This window comes from Phyllobates terribilis, unplaced genomic scaffold (genome assembly GCF_046119375.1).
Source record: "Phyllobates terribilis strain yellow unplaced genomic scaffold, ASM4611937v1 Scaffold_5__5_contigs__length_657084704, whole genome shotgun sequence".
Classification (NCBI taxonomy): Eukaryota; Metazoa; Chordata; class Amphibia; order Anura; family Dendrobatidae; genus Phyllobates; species Phyllobates terribilis.
This window is the reverse complement of record NW_027362765.1, coordinates 259,435,857-259,452,779: the sequence shown is the minus strand read 5'-3', so window position 1 is coordinate 259,452,779 and position 16,923 is coordinate 259,435,857. Positions and strand designations below refer to the sequence as shown.

The 16,923-nt window shown below is 42.2% G+C and overlaps 1 protein-coding gene across 2 annotated transcripts in view; it reads left to right on the top strand.

Annotated features, from left to right (window-relative positions):
- The first annotated feature begins 4,074 nt into the window (after positions 1–4,074).
- The window catches only part of ENGASE (endo-beta-N-acetylglucosaminidase), a 51,340-nt gene continuing 38,491 nt past the window's right edge, over positions 4,075–16,923 (top strand). The window contains exons 1-7 of one of the 2 annotated variants that reach the window (XM_073684096.1): positions 4,075–4,438; positions 4,615–4,870; positions 8,017–8,084; positions 8,201–8,402; positions 8,495–8,643; positions 12,850–13,007; positions 13,111–13,259. In XM_073684096.1, coding sequence (XP_073540197.1) covers positions 8,036–8,084; positions 8,201–8,402; positions 8,495–8,643; positions 12,850–13,007; positions 13,111–13,259 — 707 coding nt within the window. In that variant the 5' untranslated portion in view covers positions 4,075–4,438; positions 4,615–4,870; positions 8,017–8,035. The remainder of the gene's footprint in view (positions 4,439–4,614; positions 4,871–8,016; positions 8,085–8,200; positions 8,403–8,494; positions 8,644–12,849; positions 13,008–13,110; positions 13,260–16,923) is intronic. The other variant, XM_073684095.1, reaches the window with a different exon arrangement.

Genomic DNA, 16,923 nt, shown 5'->3' with positions numbered 1-16,923 from the left:
TGCAATTTTTTTCACACACAGATTCGGTCAGTGAAAAAAAAATTGCTCATCTGCACTGCCCCATTGAATGACAATGGTCCATGTGCTGTCCGTTGTTTTCACGGACAGCACTCAGATCGAAAATACAATTGGGTGAACCTACCCTTAAAAACAGATGAACCTAGGAAGGAACTCTGAGTATGAAGCATGTCTTCCTAGTATCATCTGTCTCATGGATCTAAATAGTTTTTAATGGCCAAGTCTAATCCGCAAAATATGTAGAGAATAGGACATGCTTTGAGCCTCACGGACTGTAGAACGGAACCCATTTTTAAAACGAATATGTGTATGGCTCAATGAAACACTATGGTGCTGTGTGCAGTCCAAGAAAATGTGAATGTAGCCTTAAAGGGGTTTTCCCACGAACAAAAGTTGATTTTAATCAATAGATCTTGGAATAATAATAATTTACACAATTGGATGTGTTTAACCCCTTTCCAACCCATGACGTCTTAGTACGCACATTTGCGTACCCCCGGTTCAGTGAGGGCTGCTGCGCTGAGCCCTCACTGAACGGAGCACATGTCAGCTGATTCTTACAGCTGACATGTGCCCGCAACAGCCGCGGGTGGAATCGCGATCCACCCGCGGCTGTTAACATGTTAAATACCGCTGTCAATCTCCGACAGCGGCATTTAACGCGCGCTTCCGGGTTGCGCGTCATAAGCCCCGCCCATCGGCGACCCCGTCACGTGATCGCGGGTCACCGATGGGTGGGCATGACAACCCAGGGTCTGCAGCATACGCCTGTGGTTGTCATGATCTCGTCGCTATGAGTGCCACCTAGTGGTCGGCGCTCATAGCACAGGACCAATTCTGCTATATGCAGGGGATCTGCTGGTCCCCTGTATGTAGCAGAGCCGATCAGACAACTGCTGCTTCTAGTCTCCTATGGAGACTATTGAAGCATGCAGTAAGTGAAAAAAAAATGTTTTTAAAAATATAAAAAAATAAAAAATACATAAAAGTTTAAATCACCCCCCTTTCGCCCCATTCAAAATAAAATATAAAAAAAAAAAACCCACATACACATATTTGGTATCGCCGCGTTCAGAATCGCCCCATCTATCAATATAAAAAAAGAATTAATCCGATCGGTAAACGGTGTAACGTGAAAAAAATTCTAAACGCCAGAATTACGTTTTTTGGTCGCCGCAAAATTGCAATAAAATGCAATAACGGGCGATCAAAACATCGGATCTACCCCAAGATGTTATCAATAAAAACGTCAGCCCAGCGCGCAAAAAATAAGCCCTCACCCAGCCCCGGATCACGAAAAATGGAGACGCTACAAGTCTCGGAAAATGGCGCTATTTTTTTTTGTTTTTTTTTACCAAATTTTGGAATTTTTTTTCACCACTTAAATATAAAATAACCTATACATGTTTGGTGTCTACGAACTCGTAATGACCTGGAGAATAAGAATAGCAGGTCAGTTTTAGCATTCAGTGAACGTGGTAAAAAAATAAATAAAAAACAACTGTGGTATTGCACTTTTTTTGCAATTTTACCGCACTTGGAATTTTTTTCCCGTTTTCCCGTACACGATATGGTAAAACTAGTAATGGCGTTGAAAAGTACAACTTGTCCCGCAAAAAATAAGCCCTCACACGGCCATATTGCCCAAAAAATAAAAACTCTATGGCTCTGGGAACAAGGGGAGCAAAAAACGAAAAAGCAAAAATGACAAAACCCAAGGTTGTGAAGGGGTTAAATAAAATGTTCCTGTGCTGAGATAATCTTATAAATGTGCCCCTGCTGTGCACTGTGTAATGGCTGTGTTGGACCATGATCTGATCATACCACAGCTCCTGGGCAGGGGAGGAAGCAAAAGAGTATACAGACAGGACAGCAGGGGATCACAGCTGATTCTTTCTGTGAGGTAAAACATTTCACTGCCTGTTTTTAAACAATGTTTTACTTCACAGAAAGAATCAGCTGCGATCCCCTGCTGTAGTTTGTTTAAAAAAGGCAGTGCTGCAGCAAATAACTGAGTTTACCAGCTCGCAGCAAGTTGATGGCACGAACCACTGATTGACTGCAGCGTTGTCTACGTGATGTCAGCGTTGAAACAATAACCGACACCAGAAGCAGCAGTGGAAACTCAGTGCAGGACCCGGGGAGGGTGAATAAAGTGGTTTGCTTGTTTGTTTTTTTTTAAACATACTGCAGCCGGGGGAGAGTAGTTTTCTGACACCAGAAAACCCCTTCACCATCTTGTGAGTTTCTGTTTTCTCCTCCCTTTCTTCCCAGAGCCATAACTTTTTTATTTTCCGTCAATATAGTCATGTGAGGGCTTATTTTTCATTTGAACAACCCCACTGGTTTTACCATATCGTGTACTGGAAAACAGGAATACAATTCCAAGTGCAGTGAAATTGCAAAAAACGTGCAATACCACAATTATTTTTTTTTTTTACTATGTTCACGAAATCCTAAAACTGACCTGCTATTATTATTCTCCAGGCCATTAACAGTTTGAAGATACCAAACATGTATAGGTTCTTTTTTTATTTAAGTGGTGAAAAAAAATCAAAACTTTGTAAGAAAAAAATTCGCAATTTTCCCCGACCCGTATCGTTTCCATTTTCCCGGGATATGGGGCTGGGTGAGGGCTTATTTTTTGCGCCCTAGCTGATATCTTCATTGATACCATTTTGGGGTACATACGATGTTTCGATCGCCTATTATTGCATTTTATTCCAATGTTGCGGCTGCCAAAAAAAATCATAATTCTGGAGTTTCAGTCTTTATTTCTCGTTACGCCGTTAACAAATCGGATTAATGTAATTTATATTTTGATAGATCAGGCGTTTCTGAACGCAGCGATACCAAACGCGTATTTTTTTAATATTTTTAAAAACTTTTATTTTTTACTTCAATAGTCCTTTTAGGAGACTTGAAGCTGCAATCATTCGATCGCCTGTGCTATACATAGCAAGGATCATTATCTCCTATGAACGTTGACAACAAGCTGCTGTTCATAGATTTACAATGGCAGGCATGAGGGTCTTCTACAGAACCCTGGCTATCATGACAACCCATCGGCGCTCCGCTGTCAAATAGACAGTGGCATTTAACATAACAGCCGCGGTTGGATTGTGGATCAGTAGTCACGTGCAGTGAAAGATGCAGGCTCAGAGCCGGAGCCCGCATCAAATGCAGGGAGATGACCTTGGACGTATCTAAGTCATCGCTTGTGAAGGGGTTAATTTCAATCTGTTCCCAAGTGTATGTGTCTTTTTCAGATGGATTCCGCCTGAAAAAAAAGCTAAAAAAAATGCCAAAAAAGATAGAACATATGCAGTATATTGCTTACAAATACTGATGTAAGATACTGAACGTGTGCACGTAGCCCTAGGCAGGGTTCACACTTGATTATGTGCCCTGCCTCAGGCATTCAGTAATGCAGTTATCAGCTGCATGGCTTTTGCAAGTGAAATGAAACAAAAGAGAGGATGGCGCCTCATGTAATACATCGTATCACTCCAGCACGATGTAGCATCAGACCTGAGGTAAAAAACGCTATTTTATCCGTACAGTGGTTAGAACAGGTTACACAGATGCCCGACACATTTTATATGTCCCTATAAGATAAAATAACATCTTTTACCTCAGCACAGACACTATATTGTGTTGCAGCGACAGCACCTATTTGCACGTTTTACATTTGTACCCACCCCTCCAAATACCTGACTAATACATAGAACTGCCACATTCGCTGTATACACGAACTTTATTGCAAATATGAGCCCAGCTTTACAAGCAGCACAGCCATTGCATCTGGACTATGACAGGCTGCACCCGACATGTCATCACCACCTCACACAACAGGTCTCATAAAAGTGGCGGGAGTTCGGAACTGGGAGAGCGGCGCTTGCCTTCTGCTATGTCTCCCTCTAGTGGCCCAGCATGGGTACTACAGCCGTCTGTGCATAGCGCTTCTTCTCTGGAAGACTTTATAGCCTATGTTATAAATGACACTGCGACGTTATTGACGCGTCACACAGGCTCTTGTATGAACCGCTCATTATACAGTGAACTTTCTTTAAAAGGCGGGACGAGGCTGAGTGACGAGTACAGGCGGCCCTCACGCCTCAGTGACCGCAAGATGAGGAGGCGGAAGTGAGGAGAGACCTGCAGAAGTGTCTACGGAGAGAATGACAGCCGGGGACAGCGGGAGGGAGGCGAGCCTGTGAGGAGAGCCGCCATCCTGCTGCAGGTGTCGCCTGTGTGCTTAGCCTCCTGTGTACACACGTGCTGTGCAGGAAACATGGCCGAGCTCTGATACATCCTCTTCTGTTCTTCCTCCCACACATTTGCTGTGGTTGACGCCTCAGCAGAAGGCGCGGACCTGCGGTGCTGAGTGCCAGACCTCATTCTCCTCATAGTGAGACAGGTATTCCCTTATTATATGCCGCGTACACCCATAGTGACATATTTATCTTCGCTGTGAGCCCTGTATGGGTGCTGGTGGGTATCCGTCAGTGCCAGGGAAACCCCCCACACATGTCATTAACCCCCATTTATGTGACCGGCACCATGACTGGGGTCTTTATATGTCCTTTTTTTCAGGTGGATTTTGCTGTGACACCCGCCTGAGAAAGCGCCGACTAAGCGCCCAGAAGAACGAGCGTACATTTCTATGTAGGAACGACCTGCTGGTCCTATATTCAGGCTTTTCAGCATCTTTTAACCACTTCAGGTTCCCAAAAATACCAAGTGGTTAAAAGATGTGACCGCTCCATTCTTCTGCTCTGAAGAAGCTCTATATCTTATAAGAGAAGTCAAAGGACAGTCAGAATATGCCATAAAACAAGCCGGTGGGAAGGTATATATAAATGATTGGCGCCGCCGTGCAGAATTGAGCGCCTGTGCTTGGTTTGAACAGTCATTCTGTGCTGAGAGGTTTCCTTTAAAAAAGCACTAGCAGTTTCTTCATTGTTGAAGTAAAAAAAAAAAAAAAAAAAAAAGTCAAGAAAACGCTAGAAAAAATGATGCCCCAAAAACAATGGAAAAAATTCAAGCTGTCAAACGTAGAAAAAGTGCTCAGGAAGTCACGGGATAAGGTATGCAGTGCATTTCTGGCCTATTCCCGCTCTGAAAAAACGCCCAGTATGCATATAGCCTTAGGGTGGTTTCACGCATCCAATGTTCATAGTTTGAGTGAGAACTGCGATGTACAGACCGGCTGCGCGTCTCGTGACCAACCCTTGAGGCATGTATGAGGACTAGCTTTTGAATTTGTTCTACACCCGGGTGGTGAGCATTTTTATTGGTGCGTTTTTTGGAGTGTGGGCATATGCAGTGCTTTGTTAATTTTGTAGTCCAATACTTCAATAAAATGGTGCCGGATAGAGCAATATTCACACGCTGTCCGGCGCCATTTTTTGAAGACACTGTATCTGCGAATTTGCATCTATAGTGTCTTCAATAAAATGGCAGTGGAGATCAGGGTATGCGCACGCGCTGACTCCGGCGCCATTTTATTGAAATAATGTACTACAATGTTAACAAAGCAGTGCGCCGGCCATAGGGATAATTGCAATGGCCAGCGCATGCGCACTGCTATGTTGACTTTGTAGTAGAATTCTTTTTTTTTTTATTTTGTTGAAGACACTGTGTCTGCTTATTCGCTCACACACAGTCTCTTCAATAAAATGGGGCTGTAGTGCGGTATGCGCATGCGCTCACACGGCTGGACAATTTGGTAATGTGTGTATATATACATTTTGCTGAGTATGCCTTTGCAAACTCAAAATCTATGTATTCACTTTTGTTTGAGTATGTGTGTATATATTCAGATTAGTGAGGGTCTGTATATATGTGGCCGGGCAGCCAGATGTAAACATTCAACAGAGCAGTGCAGCCCAACTCCATTTAATGTGTAGTGACTGGTGTTAGGTGTTTCAGATCAGCTGCTAGCTAACAGATGCGTGGAGTCTTAAAGGGAATCTGTCACCGGGTTTTTGCCACCTAATCTGAGCGCAGCATAATATAGCAACAGACCCTGGTTCCAATGAAGTATCACTTACTGGACTGCTTGCTGTAGCTTTGATAATCTCCTGCTGATAAAATCTGTGTTATATCACTAAAAGAATTGTAAACATTCTGCCATGTATTCCTCTATATTCCTGAGCTCTGTTTAATCCCACCCTCATGACTGATTGGCAGCTTTCTGCCTATGCACTATGTACACAGGAAGCTGTCAATCAGTGGTATTGGCGGGGTTATACATAGCTCAGCATTCAGAGAACTGGTAGATCTGCAGCAGATAAAACAGGGATTTTAGCAATACTGCAGAAAGCCGAAAAAATAAGTGACCCATCGCTGGAATCATCCTTCATTATTTTGCTTTCTGATCACATATTTTGAAGGGGAATATGTCATGTCCAAAAAAAAAATGCTATTTACATGCAGACCTAGTGATAATCTGCAGATAAATAGCATATAAATTATGCTGGTTGCTGTACTGGAGCAGTGTTGCTAGAGAGAGAAAATGAAGTTATATTTTCCCTGCAGCTGCTCGCTTCCAGTCATCGGGTTATGTAGGAAGCTGTTAGTCATTGCTCACTACACAATAATCACTCCCCTGCACAGATTGACTGCCAGATTGCCAGTGTGTATTTGCCGTGAAGGCTTACAATTAAATTGTCAGGGTAGTGATTACAGCTGCCCTTTCAGTGTATTTGGCAATAACTGTATCCGCCCCAATGACTGGAAGCGAGCAGCTGTAAGAATATAATTTCATTTTTTTCCCTGTAGCCACTGCTCCAGTAAGCCTGCCAGACATAATTTAAATGGTGTTTACCTGCAAATTACCTCTGTGTCTTCAGTTACATAGCCTCTTTTTTAGACATCGTGTTTCACTTACATATTCTTTTTCACAGATGGTGCACGTACCCATTATAGTCTGTGGGGCTGTTCCTGCACGGTTTTCATTTGCAGGCCGATTGTTCCCCCAAAAAACGAAAAATGATTAAACTCACCTATTCGGGAGCAACTTAAAAAATGTTTTTTGTATGCAAGAAAAACTGCAGACACACTGATGGTAAAAACAAGTTACATGGATCAAACACTGATGAAAATTTAATGCAGTACACTAATTTTAAAAAAAATGGTCCACCTTTCTTGAATGCAAAGAAAAAATAGATATCCCACCTAAAAGGTATGAATAGCAGTGTTTTAAGTTGCTTGTCCCAGAATCTCAGTTGCTTGCATTTGGTCAGTGATTTCCTTCTTAGGATATCATCTGGCTCATTTACAGTGCATGGCTTGCATACGAAAACGACCAGTGATCGGATACATATTGCTATTCGGAGTCCGTTTAATAGCACATGTCCTCAGACTCGCTTCATTCCCCATGTGCACAGAACGATCATTAATAGTTCATTGTGTGCGCATAGTCTGCCGTTTTTTTTTTCTGCAACACATTCTGTTTCCTGACCCTAGTATTAGCTGCCGTCTTCATCTGTTCTCAGTGCCGCATTGGACGTCTTCTGCAGTTTGTGACCTACCGGATCTCTGCAGTGTTTGCAGGGTGACCCAGAAGTCACTACTTAATGTAAGTCTATGAGAGCCAGAATGAGACTCTCCTACACTTACATGGAGAGCTTGTGACCCGTACCTCTGACCTCCAGTCAGTCAGAAGGTGCAGCCACAAGATGGTGGATCGGGACCGGAGCAGCGCCTTGAAGAGCTGAAGACAGCGGCCGGTAAATATATTACTAGGAGCGGGGAACTTGCATTAGGGCCACCACTCCAGTGCTGCATTTAAAAATAAAACTCTGGAGTGGTGCTTTTAATAATCATTTCACCAGACAAATAAGAGTTTTTCTTGCTCCTTTATCAGGTGATTGACAGGCTTTCTACAATGCCTAGGTATCGGGGAAACAAGCGTTACGATTATCTTGCAGTGTCAATGTAACTTATATGTTCTTATTGCACTCAACCATTTTCTCTCATGTTTTCTTTTAGATAAAATCTTAGTCCAGACATGAAGGTTTATAAAGAAGTCATTAGATATGAGTCTGCTCCACTGTCAGGTAAGCAGCAGCATTACTGCAGTATAATGACTGACCCTGGCATGGGCTTTGTACCTGTTCCACATTAATGCAAGCACCATTTACCTCCGCTCATAAATATTTCTTTCAAATTTTAGCTCGACATCATGACAGAGTGACGACCGAACCAATCAGCTTTTTCTTTTCAAATATGGAAGAACTGCTTTCATGGAAAGCAACCAGCCAAGATATGTTTAATATTGCTGTGACACCTCTGGCAAAACGATATCCACCTATTGATAGCCAGAGACCGAAGACTTTGGTCTGCCATGACATGATGGGAGGGTATCTGGAGGACAGGTTGGCTGGGGTGGTTTTCACCGTGTGACTTCAAACACCACGACAAGCAAATGTTAGGAAGTAAATCTATGTAATCTCGATCTGTCCTGCAGGTTTATCCAGGGCACTGACTCGAAGGACCCCTATGTATTCTACCATTGGCAGTACATTGATATCTTTGTGTACTTCAGTCATCGGATGTTCACCCTTCCACCTGTGGGTTGGACAAATGCTGCTCACAAGCATGGTGTTTCTGTCTTGGGTAAGGCTTGTTGGCATTAAGTTGCATTCCCATATTGGCTCCTTGTGCACATAAAAACAAGGTTGTGCAGATGTGTCACTACAATATGCTTCCCTGGTGGGTGAGCTGCAGTATATTATTCAAGGTTTGTCAGAAATGACAGAACTATCTACTGTGTTGTTTGTCTGATAATCCAATGCTAATAATACAGCAGCCTCTATGAGGACAATGTATTTATTGTATGATGAGAGCATTGACCTCTGCCGCTTCATAAGGGTCTTTTCACATCTTGTTTTTTTAAAAAAAAAAAAAATAATAATAATAATCATAACCTATGCAGATCATCCGTATTGCATCCCGTTTTTACAGCTGCATTGCAGTTCTTAACATGGGGAAACTATTTGGTCCTGTAAGTATTGGTAAATGTTTATGTATAAAAATGGACGCATGGATGACAATATGGGTGAGAATTGTCCAAAATATATATATATATAATATAAATTTTTTTTTTTTTTTTTTTTTTTTTTTTTACTTGCTGAAAATCAGAAGACTTTTCATACCCTTGTTTGAACCCGACCTTTTGGAAACCTTACTGAAACATTGCAATGCAGGCTTTATTCCAATATCTTTTTTTGGCTTTTTACCTGGCTAGGTTTACAATGAAAATAGTGCTAATGTTTTAATAATGGTGACTATTTCAAGAACATTACTATATATTTCTGGTGGTATATTGCTGAGCTATAGTGTTGAAGCACCATTGTAATGAGAGGTTGTATACTGTTCATCCATCTATTTGAAAACCCGGAGGAACATTGCGCAGATAGTGAGGTCACTTCACTGCTTTCAGCTAGTCACCATCAGTGTAAATGTTGAAGTTCTCTGTCTTGAATGAAGCTGCATCTGTTCTTGTACCTGTCATTTCAGCTAACTTTTCAGAATGTTTCCTGTGTATGTACATGAGGAATAATACTATTTCTGGCCATTACATGATTGTACCCGGTTTCTTACCAACTCATTTTCAGTTTTCTCTGACGTAGTAAGAGAATAGTTTCTATGATTTCTCCCACACACAGTGCACATACAGTCATGGCCAAAAGTTTTGAGAATGACACCAAAATTATATTTTCACATGATCTGCTGGCCTCTGGTTTTTATTAGTGTTTGTCTGATGTTTATATCACATACAGAAATATAATTGCAATCATATTATGAGTACCAATAGGTTATATTGACAGTTAGAATGAGTTAATGCAGCAAGTCAATATTTGCAGTGTTGCCCCTTCTTCTTCAAGACCTCTGTAATTCTCCCTGGCATGCTCTCAATCAACTTTTGGACCAAATCCTGACTGATAGCAGTCCATTCTTGCATAATCAATGCTTGCATTTTGCCAGAATTTGTTGGTTTTTGTTTGTCCACCCGTCTCTTGATGATTGACCACAAGTTCTCAATGGGATTAAGATCTGGGGAGTTTCCAGGCCATGGACCCAAAATCGTTATGTTTTGTTCCATGAGCCATTTAGTTATCACCTTTGCTTTATGGCAAGGTGCTCCATCATGCTGAAAAAGGCATTGTTGGGCGCCAAATTGCTCTTGGACGGTTGGGAGAAGTTGCTCTTGGAGGACATTCTGGTACCATTCTTTATTCATGGCTGTGTTTTTAGGCAAGACTGTGAGTGAGCCGATTCCCTTGTCTGAGAAGCAACCCCACACATGAATGGTTTCAGGATGCTTTACAGTTGGCATGAGACAAGACTGGTGGTAGCGCTCACCTCTTCTTCTCCGAATAAGCTGTTTTCCAGATGTCCCAAACAATCGAAAAGGGGATTCATCAGAGAAAAATGACTTTGCCCCAGTCCTCAGCAGTCCACTCCCTGTACCTTTTGCAGAATATCAGTCGGTCCCTGATGTTTTTTTCTGGAGAGAAGTGGCTTCTTTGCTGCCCTCCTTGAAACCAGCCCTTGCTCAAAGAGTCTCCGCCTCACAGTGCGTGCAGAAGCACTCACACCAGCCTGCTGCCATTCCTGAGCAAGCTCGGCACTGCTGGTAGTCCGATCCCGCAGCTGAAACAGTTTTAAGATACGATCCTGGCGCTTGCTGGTCTTTCTTGGGCGCCCTGGAGCCTTTTTGACAACAATGGAAGCTCTCTCCTTGAAGTTCTTGATGATGCGATAGATTGTTGACTGAGGTGCAATCTTTGTAGCTGCGATACTCTTCCCTGTTAGGCCATTTTTGTGCAGTGCAATGATGGCTGCACGTGTTTCTTTAGAGATAACCATGGTTAACTGAAGAGGAACAATGATACCAAGAACCAGCCTCCTTTTAAAGTGTCCAGTGATGTCATTCTTACTTAATCATGACTGACTGATCGCCAGCCCTGTCCTCATCAACACCCACACCTGTGTTAATGGATCAATCACTAAAACGATGTTAGCTGCTCCTTTTAAGGCAGGACTGCAATGATGTTGAAATGTGTTTTGGGGGTTAAAGTTCATTTTCTGGGCAAATATTGACTTTGCAAGTACAGTAATTGCTGTTAAGCTGATCACTCTTTGACATTCAGGAGTATATGCAAATTGCCATTACAAAAAATGAAGCAGTAAACTTTGGAAAAATTACTATTTGTCTCATTCTCAATACTTTTGGCCATGACTGTAGACATGAAGGATTCCTTCTCTTCTTTTTTTTTCTTTTTTTTTTTTTCCCCCCTCTGTAGTACACAGACAGAAGCATCAGCATTATACAATAGTACTAAGCTGTGTGGCTGTGAATCCAGCTCTGGGGTTAGGTAAATCACTTGGTAGAGAAGCCTCAGCATGGATCTTTCTCTGCCTGTAGCTGGATTCACAATGCCGTGCTAAAACTTAGACCAGACGCTACTCACTTTCTGTACTCAACCATACAGCGGATGAATCCGGAATTGCTCACCTGTGTGAAATGGGCACATTTGAGCCGCCCATTGATGTATCCCGAAGCCTAACTGTGCATGCGTTAGCAGCGCGGAATCCGATTGGACACCAATCAGGTAGAGAAGGGGCAGCAACTAATATAGAACAATAATAAGCAATCAAAAGTGTAAATGACGCTTTACCCACATACTGTAACAAAGGTTTTAGAGATATATTTTGCTGCCTTTTAATGGACCGGATTCACAATGCCGCTGTAAAACTCAGACATGACTCTGTCCATGTGCTCAACCATACAGCAGGTGAACGCTGGAGCTGCCTGTTACTGGTCTAGGAGGAGGACCAGATTAGAGCATGCTATGCCTTTTTTTCACACTATCACCTGTATAAAAATCTCTTGCTTTGACCAACATGAATTCAAGTGTTTTTTTTTTTTGTTTTTTTTTAACCTGAATGATGAGTTCATACTATGCTGCTATAGTCTCACTCTCATCAAGAGGATCAGCACCAGTCCATGAGATAAAATATAACACAATTGTCTACGTGGGGGATATATAGATATAGATAGATATTTTGTACTATTGCCTTATCTTCTTGCTTATTTGTGCGTTTATTTTTTTTGTAAATCAGTACTTTATTGAGAAAATAATTAAGTCATTAATTGAAGAACGATTACAGAGAGTGTGACATTTCTGCTAGTTGTACATATATAGACTAATGCAAAGTGCGTCACATATGATTAGATGACCATTGAGGTAAAAAGTTATAAATCAATATAATCTGTAATCAAAAATATGAGCAATAACGTATTAATAACATAATGATATATGAGAAGTGAAGAAGTCCATGAAAGAGGTAGAGTGGAAGAGGGTAAGGAAGGAAGGGACGAGGGGGTAGGAGGGAGGGGAGTGGGAAGTTGAATCTGCTTCTCTCCTCCGGGAGAGCCCATCCAGTGGTCCTGGTCGTGAGCCAGGCCACTCTATTAAAATGACCGGTTTATGAGTTTGATATGGCTAAGGTGAGAGGCAGAGTGTTGTTCACTTCAGGACGCGAACCAAAGTCAATTCAGGTAACTGTTTAACTCTGGGGTTTCCCTAAAGGCAATCCTTGGAGCCCACGTGCTATATATCTTGTCTGAGTTTCCATCTATTTGACCTATCAAAAGTTCCATTCTATAAATGTTATTAAGTTCAGACACAAATTCCGAACGTGGTGATGTTTTTTCTTGTGTGCGTTTATTTTTTTATTTAACACGTTCCTCCTTAGGCATTCTTTGCAGGTCTTTCATAAATAGTATTGAATAAACTTTTCCCCATCGCTCAGGTACATTTATCACCGAATGGGAAGATGGTGCCAAAACCTGTGAATCGTTCCTGGCTGGTGATGAGTCTACATATAAGGCAGTTGCTGATCAGATGGTTGCACTTGCACGTTTCTATAGGTTTGATGGATGGTTGATTAACATTGAGAATGTGCTTAGTGTAAGTAGTAAACTTAACATTTAATTACAATTCTTTCCTCACATTACAAGTGAAAAATTATACACCACTCTAAACTTTATTGTATTTTTTTCTTCACGTGTAGCCGGTTGCAGTGTCCCACGTGCCCTTGTTCCTCTGCTATTTAACTGAAAAAATGCACTCACAAGTTCCAGGTGGCCTAGTTCTTTGGTATGACAGTGTGATCCATACTGGGGAGCTGAAGTGGCAGAATGAACTTAATGGTGACAATAGGTAAATGCTCAATTATATTTCAAACTTTACTATGTGGTTGTTTTTTGTTTTTTTTGTTATTTTACATTTTTTAGCTACAAATGATGCCATTTTTTTATATTTGTCTTTCCCTCTCCTGATTTCCGAATTTCCAAAGCTATGTAAAAATTATGGTGAACATGGATTTCACTCTGTTATCTTATATGGCAGAGGGGCAATTGGCAGTCATAGTTATTGGTGCATTTGAATGAAATGGACATGAAAGTGAATTTTTGTAGTTCAGTAAAGGATGTTTTTTTTTAATTCCCTCTACTAGTATGTGAAAATTTAATATGAGTAGCAGATATGTTCCACAGCATTATCAGTAGACAACCCTAGTGTTCTGCAAAGATGTGGAGCTGCCCAGGGCTGGGGAGTTGGTAAGCCAAACCTCCAACTCCGACTCCTCAATTTCCATGACACCGACTCCACGACTCCGACTCCCTCATACATGGCTCATGTTTAACCCCTTTACAACCCAAGGTGGTTTGCACGTTAATGACCAGACCAATTTTTACAATTCTGACCACTGTCACTTTATGAGGTAATTACTCTGGAACGCTTCATTGGATCCCCCTGATTCTGAGATTGTTTTTTTTCGTGACATACTGTACTTCGTGATTGTGGTAAAATTTCTTTGATATCACTTGCGTTTATTTGTGAAAAAAAAAAAACGAAAATTTGGCGAAAATGTAGCAATTTTTAAAATTTGAATTTTTATGCCCTTAAATCAGAGAGATATGTCACACAAAATACTTAATAAATAACATTTACCACTTGTCTACTTTACAGCAGCACAATTTTGGAACTAAATTTTTTTTTATTAGGAAGCTATAAGGGTTAAAAGTTGACCAGTGATTTCTCATTTACCAACAAAATTTACAAAACCATTTTTTTAGAGACCACATCACATTTTAAGTGACTTTGAGGGGCCTTTATGACAGAAAATACCCCAAAGTGACACCATTCTAAAAACTGCACCCCTCAAGGTGCTCAAAACCACATTCAAGAAGTTTATTAACCCTTCTCGTGCTTCACACCAATTAATTGAACGTGAAAGGAAAAAATGAACATTTAACTTTTTTTCACTAAAATTTTATTTTAGACCCCAATTTTTTTATTTTCACCAGGAGAAATTGGACCCCAGAAGTTGTTGTGCAATTTCTACTGAGTACGCCGATATCTCATATGTGGGGGAAGCCATTGTTTGGGCGCACAGCAGGGCACGGAAGGGAAGGAGCGCCAATTGACGTTTTCAATGTAAAACTCGCTGGAATTGACAGCGGACCCCATGTCGTGTTTGGAGAGCCCCTGATGTGCCTAAACAGTGGAAACCCCCCACAAGTGACACCACTTTGGAAACTAGACCCCTTAAGGAACTTATTTAACTTATTTAGATGTGTGGTGAACACTTTTAACCCCCAAGTGTTTTGCAAAAATTTATGACATAGAGCCAAAATATTTTTTTTTTCCACAAAAACGATCTTTTAGCCGCAATATTTTTATTTTCACGAGGGTACTAGGCAAAATTGGACTCCAAAAGTTGTTGTGCCATTTCTCCTGAGTACACGGATACCCCATGTGTTGGATAAAACTACTGTTTGGGCGCATGTCAGGGCTCGGAAGGGAAGGAGTGATGCTTTTGAATGCAGACTTTGCTGGAACGGTCTGCAGGCGTCATGTCACGTTCTCACAGCCCCTGATGTGCCTAAACAGTGGAAATACCCAACAAGTGCCCCCTTTATGGAAGTGGTAACTAATTTTTGAATTCTATAATGCAGTGTCATACGTCAGTTGTGTAGGACAACCTGACGAACACTACATAACTGACGTATGACAACCTGACGAACACTACGTCAGCTGTGTAGTGTTCGTCGGGTTGTCATACGTCAGAAATTAATTTAATAGTCCATGGAAGTATGGTACTTTTTGAAGCAGTTTTTCATGCACAGGCCAGGTTTGTTGGGGCAGGTGTCACATTGATAAATGGTGTCCTTGCGTATTCCCCTTTTATAGCACACTCGGCACCTCTTTTGTGACTTACCTTTTTTTGCGACTTGAGGGATCTCCCCTGGGAAATGCTGGCCTAGTACAATTCTCGGTCCTTCAGTTCCGGAAGTACTGGGGGGTGGTCCATCACCGCTGCCAAATATCAGGGCCTTGATAACTGTCTCCTGGAAGTGAAGATACGACGCAGAAGTCTGGCCTGCACATTGTGACAGAAGGAAAGCGTTGTGCATTGCCATCTGTACAATGTGCATGGCCAGCTTCTTATACCATACCTTGGCCTTTCTCAAAGCACTGTACGGCTGGAGGACTTGATCAGAGAGATCAACTCCCCCCATGTACTTGTTGTACCCCACTACACAGTCTGGTTTGGCGACCTGTGTAGTGGAACCTCGTACAGTGCTGAGGGTGCTGCCATCACCATGTATGGTGGTCAAGAAAAGGACATCCCTCTTGTCCTTGTACTTGACCTTCAGCAGGTGGTCGCTATGTTGGGCTCTGCTCTCACCCCTTCTGAGCTGCTGCCAAATTAGCGTCTTTGGGAGGCCTCTCTGATTTTTGCGGACCGTACCGCAGGCTGCGGTACCTCGCACAGAGAGGGACTTGAAGAGCTTGATACTTGTATAAAAGTTATCCACGTACAGGTGATAACCTATATCGAGCAGTGGGTCCCACACAATTTTCCCACTCACTCCCAGAACAGGGGGGCATTCAGGGGGGGTTCAATCCGGGAGTCTTTCCCTTCATAAACTTTAAACTTGTGAGTGTACCCTGAGGTACTCTCACAAAGTTTATACAGCTTAATCCCGTACCTTGCCCTCTTACTGGGCAGGTACTGCCGGAATCCAAGCTGCCTCTTGAAAGAGATTAAGGACTCATCCACACAGATGTCCCTTTGGGGCACGTACACTTTAGCAAACTTGTTGTTGAAGTGCTCCATGACCGGCCGAACTTTGAAAAGACTATCAAAGTTCGGGTCATCGCGTGCAGGACACCTTGCATTATCTTGGTAATGCAAGAACTTGTGGATGGCCTGAAAACGTTTCCGGATCATGACCATTCGGAACACTAGAGTGTTATACAAAACGTCAACACTCCAGTATTGCCGAACTTCTGGCTTTTTCAGTATCCCCATAAGGACGAGGCCCCAAAACTTCATCATTTCTACTGCGTCTACAGGAGACCAGTTAGAAAATGATGAAGAGGGGTTTTGTTCCAAAAATTGATGAGCGTATAAATTAGTTTGGCCCACCATGAGGTTTACAAAATCCTCAGAGAAAAAGACTTAGAAAAAGTCTAGTTCTGTGAGGCCGGTGGTGTTGAACTTGACTCCTGATTCCGCCACGAAATCAGGAATCAGTGGCTCATAATTTTCGAGGGGCGAGGTCCATATGGGATCAGTAGTGGGGAGCGCTGGATCATCTTCTCTCCTGCGACGACTGCGGGGCGGTCCAAAAGCACCTGAAGAGGTGGAGGAGCAAGGCGATGAGTCGGAAAAACAAAGAAATGTGGGATCCTCGCTGTCAGTGTCGGAGGCAAGAAAAGCGTATGCCTCCTTCGCTGAATAGCGAGTTTGGGATGAGCGTGACATTTTTTGTTATGTATGTGGTACGTGTGTGTAAGTACTTTATTTAGAGTG